The sequence below is a fragment of the Sander lucioperca genome, chromosome 5 (assembly GCF_008315115.2).
Source record: "Sander lucioperca isolate FBNREF2018 chromosome 5, SLUC_FBN_1.2, whole genome shotgun sequence".
NCBI lineage: Eukaryota > Metazoa > Chordata > Actinopteri > Perciformes > Percidae > Sander > Sander lucioperca.
Window position 1 is genome coordinate 40,372,641 of NC_050177.1, and position 12,223 is coordinate 40,384,863.

At 42.2% G+C, this 12,223-nt stretch overlaps 1 protein-coding gene and 1 long non-coding RNA gene across 6 annotated transcripts in view; both read left to right on the forward strand.

Moving 5' to 3' along the window:
* The window catches only part of aplp2 (amyloid beta (A4) precursor-like protein 2), a 96,772-nt gene that overhangs the window by 35,462 nt on the left and 49,087 nt on the right, over window positions 1-12,223 (forward strand). For all 5 annotated transcript variants that reach the window (XM_036001417.1, XM_036001415.1, XM_036001413.1 and 2 more), the window contains exons 2-3: window positions 7,154-7,327; window positions 10,133-10,262. In XM_036001417.1, the coding sequence (XP_035857310.1) occupies window positions 7,154-7,327; window positions 10,133-10,262 (304 nt within the window). The remainder of the gene's footprint in view (window positions 1-7,153; window positions 7,328-10,132; window positions 10,263-12,223) is intronic.
* On the forward strand, window positions 6,085-6,750 carry LOC118495081. The gene is made up of 2 exons (XR_004897400.1): window positions 6,085-6,593; window positions 6,657-6,750. It is a non-coding gene; the product is annotated as an uncharacterized LOC118495081 (long non-coding RNA).

The window sequence follows — 12,223 nt, forward strand, 5'->3', positions numbered from 1 at the left end:
ATAAACCTTTAAACTTGATATGCACTAGCAGTTCTTAATTCTTAAGCATGTTTTATGGTTGTGCGGAGGCTCCACTCAGAGCTTTCGTCTGTAGCCTACGGTGGCCTGAAGTTTATACTTGTGCGTTGGTGTGAATCTTAGAATAGCAGGGCTGGCGTGTGTGTGTGTGGGGAGTGTGTGGTAGAGCGAGTGAGAGAGTGACGGTGATTAGCTTCGGAGCGAGTAGCGACTCTAGAGTCATAGTGAGAGAAACAAAGTGTCTCCCCTGTGCTTTCTGACCACGGTGGGAAATCTGGAGCAGGAAAAGTTAACCCTCTCCTTGATTTCATGTTGTTTATGGAGAAGGAGAACCAGGAAATGAGTCGGGGGAAATGCAACGCTACCAAGCCAAGGCCGAGCGGACCAATCGCAGTTGTAGCCGTCTGCGTCGCCGCGACGTGTAGTTAAATTTTTTAAAGGTGCGTAGGGTCTGGTGTAAGGTCGGTATACAGTATATCTCCACGTACCTACGTACGTAGCCACGGTGCCGATTTAATGCAGAAGCATAAATTGGCCTCTGGGTGTTGGTTTGCACCCGGATCATCAATATCAGCAGCTTTCTGCACTAGAACTACATCAACCAACTAAACTGGAAGACAAGTGATCTTCATGGGCTACCATCAGGGTACATTTTTTCAGTCTTTGTCTCTCCACTTTTGAACTTTGAAATGAAGTCCCCTCCGTTTCATGTGGAAACCTGACAAACCGCCGAAGCAAATTACTGTCAGAGTTATTTCAGGTGACCTTAAAGGAGGAGTTCAGTTACATTGAATCACATTGAAAAGAAAAATAAGAACAAAACTCTGACCCACAGCTAACTGTGGCCTGTAGTTTGCATACATCATCACTTCCCTTTTGAATCTAGCAGTAACTTCTATTTCTTCCCTTTATTTGTTCTTCTTCAGATTCCATTTCACCGGCCTTTGCTGGCCTGACAGAGCAAATCGCTCTATGGATGATGTAAAAAAAAATGCCCACTACCCTCCAGCTGTGTGCTCAACTGGCCTTGAAATAAATGTCCTAGTCACGGCTGTCCAACACTCAGTCACGACCGACCCAGTAAAAACTTTCAAGATGAGACCAAAACTCCTAACATGTCTCAGGGACAAAGTTGATTGTCTCTCCTACAGTAGCGTGTGTCTGTTTTTTTAGGGATGTTACAGCAGGGACGGACTGACAATCTGTGCGTTCAGGAAAAGTCCAGAACGGCAGCCGTCGGCACAAAAAAAAGTCTTAATAAAGCGATATTAACAGCCAACAGCAGGGGGCGCTAATGCGATCACTTATGTTCTACGTGTAAAAGAAAAATTAGCATTAGGCCAGCCACAGACTGGATGCGTCGCATGAGCATGTCAGCTGTGTGGCGTGTCCGTTTTTTCCCCCCATGTTAACAGGTTAGAGCTTGCACACTGCCTGCGTGACACGCACGTCTCAGAAAATGCGTGCATGCTAGAAATAGAACCGGCGCCTATTTTTCACACGACACGCATTCGTGTTGGAAGCGTTTCAGCGCAATGATCGGATGATGGGCCTATTTGGGAGGAAGTCCAGGGCTGTTTTTTAGCCCCAGTCCGTCCCCGTGTTACAGTCAGCAGAAGTGAGTGTCCGGTCGGTTTTCCCGAGGCCAGTCATCCTTCTGGTTCAGGTATCGCTGGTGATGAGACAGGGACCACAGACAAGATAAATCTCTTCCTCTGCCCTGCTGTTTCCCCCTCAAGCCCTCTGTGTCTGTGTATGTCACTTCTCGTGCTCTCTGCTGATCTCTCTGTGCAAGTGTGACCCAGAGCAGCTCTTTTCTAAACAGGCATGTGACTACAGAAGGTCCCATTTTATGCTTATTTTCAGGTTCATACTTGTATTTTGGAATTTCTACTAGAACATGTTTACATGCTTTAGTGTTAAAAAAAACACTGTGTCTGAATATACCTGTATTCACCCTTGCTTCGTTTAAGCGCCTGTCTCTTTAAGCCCTCTTTCCAAAAAAGCCCAGTCTTCTCTGATTGGTCAGCGTTTCCGGGTTCTTCTGCCTCTGTGCTCTCAGAGTCTCTGCACCGTCATTGCAGTCGGGGAATGACTGTAACGGCACTGTGGCGGCACTTTCTACCTATATATAGTATAGTATAGTTGTGACATCACAACCTTACAGAAGTCCTGATGACTCGTTTAAAGGCACAGTTTCTGAATACGGGCTGTTTGCGGTTCTTTGTTGATTGAGCGTTTTGATTCTTTCACAGTATTTATATAGCACCTCAACCGGCTTAAAAACAATTCATGGAAATCTCACCTTTTACTATATGGGACCTTTAAGGCAGTGGTATAATAAACCTCCTCCACTCTGCTTCCCCTGCAATTGTTGCACTTGAAGAATTGAAGACCCACTGAGACTTTATCTCTGTAGTGGAGTCAAAGGGGCGTAAAGAAGGCCCCGACACTTGTTTTTTCACTGCCGCAGAGTTTAGTTGTGGTCAGGCTGTCACTACCTACTCTTGTCTTCCTTCCTAACATGTTTCTCTGCGTCCCTCATTTCCTCCCCACCTCTCTGCTTCTCATACAACCCAAGTCAATCTCACAAAGGAATGAGAGGGAGGAGAGCAAACAAGGCTGTCGTGATGCAGACAGAGGGAGGAGTGCAGCACAAAGACATGGAGATGGAGGAAGGAAGGGGAAATGAGGTTGAATGTGAGGCTGCTGTGCCTCAAATCAAGATAGTCCAGTGTGTGTTTTGCTTGCCTGAGTGGAGGAACATGTGCCTGTGTGGCTTTATGCATGTTTTTGGTGTGTTTTATGATAGCGTGTTATGTGTTTGCATGGGCTTGTACGGCTGAATATATGCATGTGGCTGGAGCTCTCCTCAGTGTGTGTGCGTGCGTGCGTGTGTGTGTGTGCGTGCGTGCGGACTCCACTCTGGCTGGCTCTGCGGCTCATCACACGCTAAAGCCAACTGCTGATTACACAGCACTTGTTTTGTCCTCGCTCTACTCTGTTCTGCGCCTATTATCAGACGGAGAGCTTTGTCTAACACACAGTTACTCAAGTCTTCCTCTTCAGCTGTTTTTTTTTTTTCTCCGTGGCTCTGCTGCTGCAGAGGACACCTCTGCCTCTGCCGGCGTCTCTTCAGGGCTGGGGACGCAGCGAATGGTCAGACATTTGAGTCCAACACTCCTCGCTCATTCCCTTGATCTCTCTGTTTACTCAGCATGATGACATTATGACAATCAAGAGGGCATCAGTTCCGTTCTTCTTCCTGTCTGGAGGCTCCCTAGTGTGTCTTTTGGGATAGTTTGGCATGCAGAGCTACATGGCCTCACTGGTTCATTAGAGTTGCCCGTGCTGTGACACCCCTAACATCAGGAGAGTGTTAGCAGTCGTCAGTGGTGTAGTCTATGTGATACGCAGTATACCCACTAAGAAAGCTCTAGGATTTCCATATACCCACTTAAAAATGCCCAATGACACGCAACAACATACTTTCCATTATATTTTTGAATTGTCATCTGTGTTTTTCTTCATCGCATAGTCTAAATAAAGGGATTTCCACCGTAAATTGGTGCATAAAAGTGTATCCGAATACAGGAAATGAAGTCATTGATGCTCAACCCCCCCCCCTTCCCAAAAAAAAAATAAAAAGGCAGATTCAGGCCAATATACAGTATATATACAGTACAGTATACCCACTACAATACATTAGACTACACCATTGGCAGTCGTGACTTATTGTCTCAATGAGGAGCTGATGAGTGACTGCACCGTGTCATCTGAAAGCTGATTACACAGTAGTTTTGGACGGTCGGTGGGTAGACTGGGTGTTCCTGCTTCCTGCTTGCTGAAGGAACTGCAGCGTTCAGTAAATGATGACAGGAAGGACAACACGGGGGACAGATAGCAGATGTCCTCTCATGAATGCTATACAGTCTATGGTTCAGAGGGTTGGGAGGTAAACAAAGATGGGGAAATCTGATCGGAAATCCCATAATCTTTGTCCCTGTGGTATCTCAGAACCAGGGTTAAACCAAAATGAAAATAAGCAGTGAAAAAAAATATATTTAGTAAAGTGAAACAAAGAAAAACTTAAAGAAAAAGAAAAGCAGCCACAACAGTTTTTGTCAAATAATCAATATGATATGATGCGTTTTGTGACACTGTTGGCACGGAGGTTAATATTAATTGGAAGCAGAAAAACTCACCAGCCCATCTAACATTACTGAAAGAGGTGATGCATATTTTACAATTGGAAAAGGTTAAATTCTCACTCAGAGGGAATCCAAATAAATTGAAGGCGATATGGCAACCTTTTATAGACCATGTTGAGAAGACAACACTGTGACTGATAGGCACGTACCCCGTGGCATCTCTTTTTTTCTTTATTTTCCCCGTTTTTACCCCTTTGTTACAAAAAAACCCACATTATAGAATGTGAAGATGTGTTACTGTGTAAAAAAAGAAATAAAAAGATGTAAAAAAAATATATATATAAAACTTCAAGCAAAACAAAAACTATACTGAACTGAAACTATATTACCAGGCTAAAAAATGAACAAATAATTTCCGTTTTAGTTGTTTAGCTTTAAAGTGCTCATATTATGCTTTTTGGCTTTTTCCCTTTCCTTTATTGTGTCATATATATTTTTGTGCACGTTATAGGTTTACAAAGTGAAAAAGCCCAAAGTCCTCCCCAAAGGGACTTACCATCTCCAACAGAAAACACTGTTCACAAACTGCTCCAAACAGCTCTATTGTAGTCCAGCCTTAACTTCTGTGACAAACGTGCGTCACTTAGCAGTACTTACTACGCATGTGCGACTTCCAACAAAGATGGAACAGAAGTGAGAGGCCTCACTCTGTAGCTAAAACAGAGAGCTCAACACACAGGGTGAAAAGAGGAGCTGTAGCAATGTGCAGTACAACAAAAATATGGTGTTTTCTGAAAATTAAACCACATAAACCTATTCTGGTACAACCTCTAAATACAATTATGAACCTGAAAATGAGCATAATATGAGCACTTTAATATATCTCTACTGAAAAAAGAAAGCAGCTAGATTTCTGTTAACTCCCGTGACGTTGAACAACCACAGGAAGTGAACGGACCTGACATGAGATGGCGCTGTGCTGTAACTGCCTCACATCGGACACTATGAGTGCAAAGATTAAACATTAAACGTGGTTATCGTCTAACCATGTATCCTGTATGTATATGTATAGCTAAATACTTCTGCGACATTATACCTGGCTCTAACAACAACTAAATGAAACTACTGTAAAACTAAATATATAAAAACTAAAACTAGACTTTATCCTTGCACTATTGGACTTATTTGCACTACCACCATGACACACACTCTCATAGAGCACCTTACCATGCATACTGAAACACAGGGTCAGTCCTTGCCCTGTCACTGCAAGCATCTCATGCTTATACATCCCATAGTACATTCATGGGGATTTTTTATTTAGTATCTTTTCTATTATTGTCCATATTATTCATATGTGGATTTGTTATTTTATCATCCTGTTTATGATGTATGTGTATGCTGTGTGTGATGTATTTAAGCTACTGGGACCTTGAATTTCCGCTTGGGATCAATAAAGTATCTATCTATCTATCTATCTATCTATCTATGTTAAAAAAATAAATAAAAAAAACTGAAAACTCAACTTAAACACTCTGAAAAAAACTAAAATGAAGTCCAGTAACAACTAAAATAAAATAAACAAAAATGAATTGAAAATTCAAAACTATAGGTCTGCCCCCTCTTAGTCGATTAGTCGACTAATCGGTTGTTTTGGTCTTAGTCAACTAAGATTTCTTTAGTCGATTAGTCATGTTGTATGCTTTGTTCATGCTGAATGACTTATTTCCAAGAAACGTACGAGCACATCTCTGGTAAACACAAGAATTAAAGTGGTGCTTTTGCATGACTCTTTGCGGAGAAACTCAGATTTACAGATCTGTCGATTAAATCAACTAATCGATTAGTCGATACAATTGAATGAGTGTTAGTCGACTACGAATTCCTTCAATCGAGCACAGCCCTACAAAACTATTATAAGCTTGCTCAGAACACATATCTACATTACATCCCATTGTTGTTTACATGTGTCTGTACAGCACATATATAGGCTAGTGGATGATGATCCATCAGTGTTTACCTTGAAGAAGAAATAATCCATCCTTTGTGGAAAGCTTTTGGTCCCAGGAGGCCTGGATGAGCCATGACGGACTGCGGGATTGTTTTTCCCCTTCTGTTCTCTGTGTGCAGCCTCTCAGTCACTCAATGGGCACTAGAGCACAGAAAAAACCTTGTGCACAAATCCAATCAATCCCCTACTCGTTTAACCATCAACCTAGCCAAACATTCCCGAGGTGCTTTTAATTTGTCTGAGCCCCTCTGCTCTCTCAGCACTGCGGAGTTGAGTCGCAGGAGCAGCCAAGCGTTGACAGCCAGTTCTGATGTTGCTCCATCACATCTAGCACAGTTATCCATTGCAGTACATGAGCTGAAACGTACTGTATGTGTTCAGACTCCTGTGTCAGGTTTAGGGGTGCAAGTTTCGTCACGATACAATATTATATCGATTCTTTGGACAACGATAGAATATTTACTGATATCACAAAGTCTGGCACGATATGATTTCGATTTCAATTCAGGGGCCTGCAACCGATACGAGACGATGCATAAGCCCATTTAACACAGTTCCATTTATAGCAACTCAAATATGATTTAACAATGTCATTACTGAGCTCTACCAGACATCTTCATTTAAAACAAACTACTCTTTTTTAATAAAAAGAATAAATATAATTTTGGGAATGTAAAATTATGCTGCATGTTACGGACGATATGTATCGATATTTTCACTTTGCACTGGTAATATTGGATGGCGGATCATTAAATCGATATATATCGATTCAGATTGATGTATCGTAACATCCCTAGTCAGGCTCATGACAGGTTTATGGGAAAAGCGAGTGGGGCAGACAGTGTCTCAAGTTAAGTCAGCCACAATACTGTTCAGCTTTTATGGGCTCTATAATGATTGAATGCATTAACCCCCATTTCTTTCCCTCTCTCTCTCTCTCTCTATCTCTCTCCCTTGGTCTTTATTGTTACAGGCACTAGCAGCCAATGCAGGCACAGGGTTTGCCTTGGCCGAGCCACAGGTGGCGATGTTCTGCGGAAAGCTCAACATGCATGTCAACATTCAGACCGGCCGCTGGGAACCCGACCCATCCGGAACCAAGAGCTGCGTAGGAACCAAAGAGGGTGTGCTGCAGTACTGCCAGGAGGTGAGTCACTGTGACACATCTATAATATCCATCTTATTTATCAGTCTCGGGCTGGATCTCACTTCCCTTAAATTGCATCCCCGTTTCCTTCACTTGCTTCGCTTCCTCGCCTTCTTAGTCCGTCCCACAGAGGGAGCACGGGAGAGATGCGAGGTTATCACAGGAGGAGAGAGGAAATGAGGAAATGTGTTTTATAGGGATGAGACGTCCTTTCCTCTGAAGCGTCACATGAATTCGTCAGCTGTGTGGGGGCGGAGTTAGCAACTCCTTCAGCTGCACGGCTTCCAGGAAGGCTGCTCTTGTGTATCCTCGCCTATAGCTCCTCTATGATCCCTCCCTGATGCTAGCTCCTCCTCAGGGCAGGAATAAGAGCTTTGAGACGCCCTTCAAGAAGGAGCGCCAGAACAACTTCCGGTTCAGCCGAGCAGCGAGGAGATATCGAATAAGAGAAGTGAGATCCAGCCTCAGAGAAGTGGTGGAATTGAAGTCCGTTATAAAAGGACAGGGACAAAGTGGGTTGCTATCATAGGTACAACCAATTAAAATGACTTTAGGGAGAACTAAAGGTTGGAGTTGCTCGCCCATGTACAGAGTTTCTATTATCATAATACTCTTTTTTCATAAATGAAAAATGACTCAAACCGATTAATCGATTATCAAAACAGTTGGCGATTAATTTGTGCAGCTCTGGATTAAATGGAGATGAGGCGCTGGTAGGCAGATTTTGTTACAGTTAGACATAGTCAGGGTAGCTGTTTTCCCCTTGGTTTCAGTTTTTGTGCTAACATAAGCTAACTGGTGGTAGCCTCAGATTAAAGGACAGATTATATTGAGGGGAATTGGCTACTAAGGTGGAAAAAGTCACTTTTCATTTCACTGTGATTTGTCATTGGAGTCAGTTGGAGTTGTTTCCTGAAGTCACACATTATTTGCGGTGTAGTGGGTGGCATTTCAATTAGCAGACCCTGCGGCTGTCATTTATCCAGCTGCTAGCTGGCTCTACAATTAAGGACATGTTTTTCCATGACATATTGATATCGTATGTGATGATATTGTCGCTCTTTTTTCCTTGTTCCTACATTTGTATCTTCTTACCCAAGAGACTGCTGGTATTGCTGTCATGGTTTATCATGCAGCTGTCCAAGACAAAAAGCAGGGCTGTACATTTTTCGATTAGCCTTCCTCACAGGCTTCACTCGCATTTATTGATGACATTTTGATGGCATTTGGGGAAAGTGTAAATCGCATGCTCTGTCATGGTTGAGCAGATGGCATCTAGGGAGTATAAAGCTTGGATTAAAGGATCCCATTGAAGCTCCACTTATCGCACCTTCTCTCTCCCGCACTGACACACACACACGCACACACACATACAACATATCTCTCTCATTTGTTAGTATACCGGCAGGTTTAATGCCACTCCAGAGGAGGACAGACTTTGTTTATTATGTGAGCTGGATGAAACTGAGAACAAGGTTAATTCATTTGTTTTATTGTCCTGTTTATGAGGACATAAGGGATGTACTTCTTTACCAAAATGACCTCTGTTTTATAATGATTTCTTCTGTTATTATGAAAAATGTAAGTATGCTTCAAAAAGAAAACTTTTTTTCATAGCAGATTTTATTTGCCAAGCTTAGGAGACAAGACAGAATACTTTTGTTTAAGAACGAGCTGCAAAAGAACATATAATTCTGTAAAATGTAATGAAATGATTGAACACTGCAGCTGGGTCTTATAAACCCATGAACACGAAATAATAAAGGATCAATAAATCAATCGGTATCAGTGGTGGAATGTAACTAAGTACATTTACTCCAGTACTGTACTTAAGTACAAATGTTGAGGTACTTTACTTGAGTTTGAGCTTTTGTTTTCATGCCACTTTCTACTTCTACTCCTACATACTCGCTACATTTCAGAGAGAAATATTGTACTTTTTACACACAAAACACATGTAGTTTTTAAAATATGATGTTTTATTATAAATGAAAGCAGCCAACAATATAAGGGCCTACAAGTCCAGCTGAAATGATTAGACCATTAAACACACAACTGTTTGGATCTTTTCCACTTTCTAAAATGGGAGGATTTTTCTTCATTGAGTACTTTTACTTGAATAACTTTAAAGTGCTCATATTATGCTTTTTGGCTTTTCCCCTTTCCTTTATTGTGTCATATATCTTTTTTTGTGCGTGTCATAGATTTACAAAGTGAAAAAGCCCAAAGTCCACCCCAAAGGGACTTACCATCTCCAACAGAAAACACTGTTTACAAACTGCTCCAAACAGCTCTATTGTAGTCCAGCCTTTACTTCAGAGACAAACGTGCATCACTTTGTAACACACGTTATAATGCTCGCCTAGCTGCTAGCATTGCACGACCTCATACTCTGCTTCTGACTGGCTAGTAGTCTTTACCTAGCTACTGCGCATGTGCTACTCCCAACAAAGATAGTACAGAAGTGAGAGGCCTCACTCTGTAGCTAAAACAGAGAGCTCAACACACAGAGTGAAAAGAGGAGCTGCAGCAATGTGCAGTACAACAAAAATATGGTGTTTTTTGAAAATTAAACCACATAAACCTATTCTGGTACAACCTCTTAATACAATTATGAACCTGCAAATTAGCATAATATGAGCACTTTAAGTACATTTTCCTAATGATACTTACATACTTTTACTTAAGTAACATTTCAATCAGTGCAGGACTTTTACCTGTATATTTTTACAGTGTGGTATTAGTACTTTTACTTAAGTAAAGGATCTGAATAGTTCATACACTCTTTGCTTCTTCTTCCAACAGATGTATCCCGAGCTCCAAATCACAAACGTGGTGGAAGCCAACCAGCCAGCCCGTATCGAGAACTGGTGCAAGAAGGAGAAGAAGGTGTGCAAAGGGCATGCCCACATCGTGGTGCCTTACAAATGCTTAGGTAAGCTTGTACACTAATAAGTAGTTCAACCATATCCTTCATATCAGGCGTTCTCCATTGTCCCCTTCTCTTTTTATATTGGTCCTTTATTCAACGTGGAGAAAGGAGAGATTATGATACATCTTAGCTGTAGGCAGAGGTGATACACAGCAATACTGAGAGTCTGATTCAGTTGGCTAATCCTGGCCTTGAGCTGCAGATTGAGCAGAGCCAGGCTGGATGGGAGCTAATGTCTCTCAGAACAGATGGGTGAAGGGGGCGAAGCTATTATTGCTGGGGAGGCTTGTTGAGCAATAAAGCACAATCTTATTTTCGCCCCCTCAGACAGTGGGCCATAAACTCACACAGACACACAGGGTCAGCGAGAGGGAGGTCTGCGAAGAGGCCTGCTTTATTACTCCCCATCTCTCCATTCGCCTGTGCTGTCCTACACACCTCTCGGCCTCCTTTGTCTCCTGCTGTATCACTGTAATCAGCAGTGGCAACATGGCTGCATTCTGGTTTATTAAATGTCAGATGGAGCCTCAGACTTTGCAGGCCACAGGTCTCTGTGCTTCCTAAATTACAGAAACGAAGCACACTCGTGCTGCCTCTGAGGATTGGAATAACAGAGAAATACAGTTCTGAAACAAGACTCCTCTCTGTACTTGTCCAGCTATGTCAGGGAGAAAAAAAATCAATCTTCCTCTATGCTGCAAACACTTCACAGCGCCCTTCCTCTGTCCGAAAGCCTCTTGCTGATTGAGTTGTGTCGCTTCCCAGGATGAAAAAGCCATTAGTAGTTGCACTGGACTGTGAAATGGGCTACCATTCAAGAGCATTTTTTTGGCAAACTCATGGGACAGCAAACACCCCAACTGGAGTGTCTACTCTGTGGCTGAGACATGAATACGGATGAGAGAGGTTCCCATGCAGAATCGTTCTCCAGAATCCACCGCAGTTTGCTCTCATCTTCCATCCTGAAGCCGTTTACCTCAGACTGACAGCCCCCGCCCTCCTGTCTTCACTGTGGCCGACTGTTGCATCCGTCAACACCCCAAGATCTCTCGTTATGATTCAGCAACAGCACCATTTCATTAAAACAATCCCATGACCTCTTCTGGATTGATTAAATAGTTTTATCGCTTGGTCGTACACATTTTCTGTCATCATAGTTAAAGGTCTGCGTGCTCATGCCTCATCAAATTACATAAGGGCTTTTCTGCTGCTCTGCCGGGTGGCAAACGGGAAGTCCCAACAGAGAGAACAGAGGAACCAGATGGAGAAGGAGAGATAAACATAAGGTGTTGGCAAGAAGGAGGCTATGGAGAGGGTTTTTGCTTAATTATGTAATGGAGCATGTTAGGTGCTTAATTGGAGGGTTCTGATCATATGCTACGAGCCACGGCATGCCTCTGCTGTCTCACCTCTCCAGCCCAGTGTTTGTCAGGCGAAAGACACTCAGAGATTTTTTTGTTAGTTGAACGAAAAAATTTAACTGTAATGGAAAAAAATGAGGGTTGCCTTTAATATTCAATCCAATGTTCAATTTGTTACATAAACAAAAACTAAAATGTTGGAAATTATGTTTTAAATTCAGCAAGCAATAGCTTGAATACTGAATACTGAAAGCAAAAGAACTGCAAAATTGAGTACACTTTAATATCTGTTCATTTATTGTTAGTATCGTTATCGCGTCATTCTACAACGTCATCGCATATGGCATATTTTCCTCATACCGTGCAGCCCGAGGCAGCGGTGGAAGGAGTACTCCGATCCTTTACTTAAGTAAAAGTACTTATACCACACTGTAAAAATAGTCTGTTACAAGTAAAAGTCCTGCATTAAAAATGTTACTTAAGTAAAAGTATGTAAGTATCATCAGGAAAATGTACTTAAAGTATTAAAAGTACTCAATGCAGAAATTTCTTCTTAAAATACAGGGGGCATAAGTAAGTACACCCCTATGTTAAATTCCCATA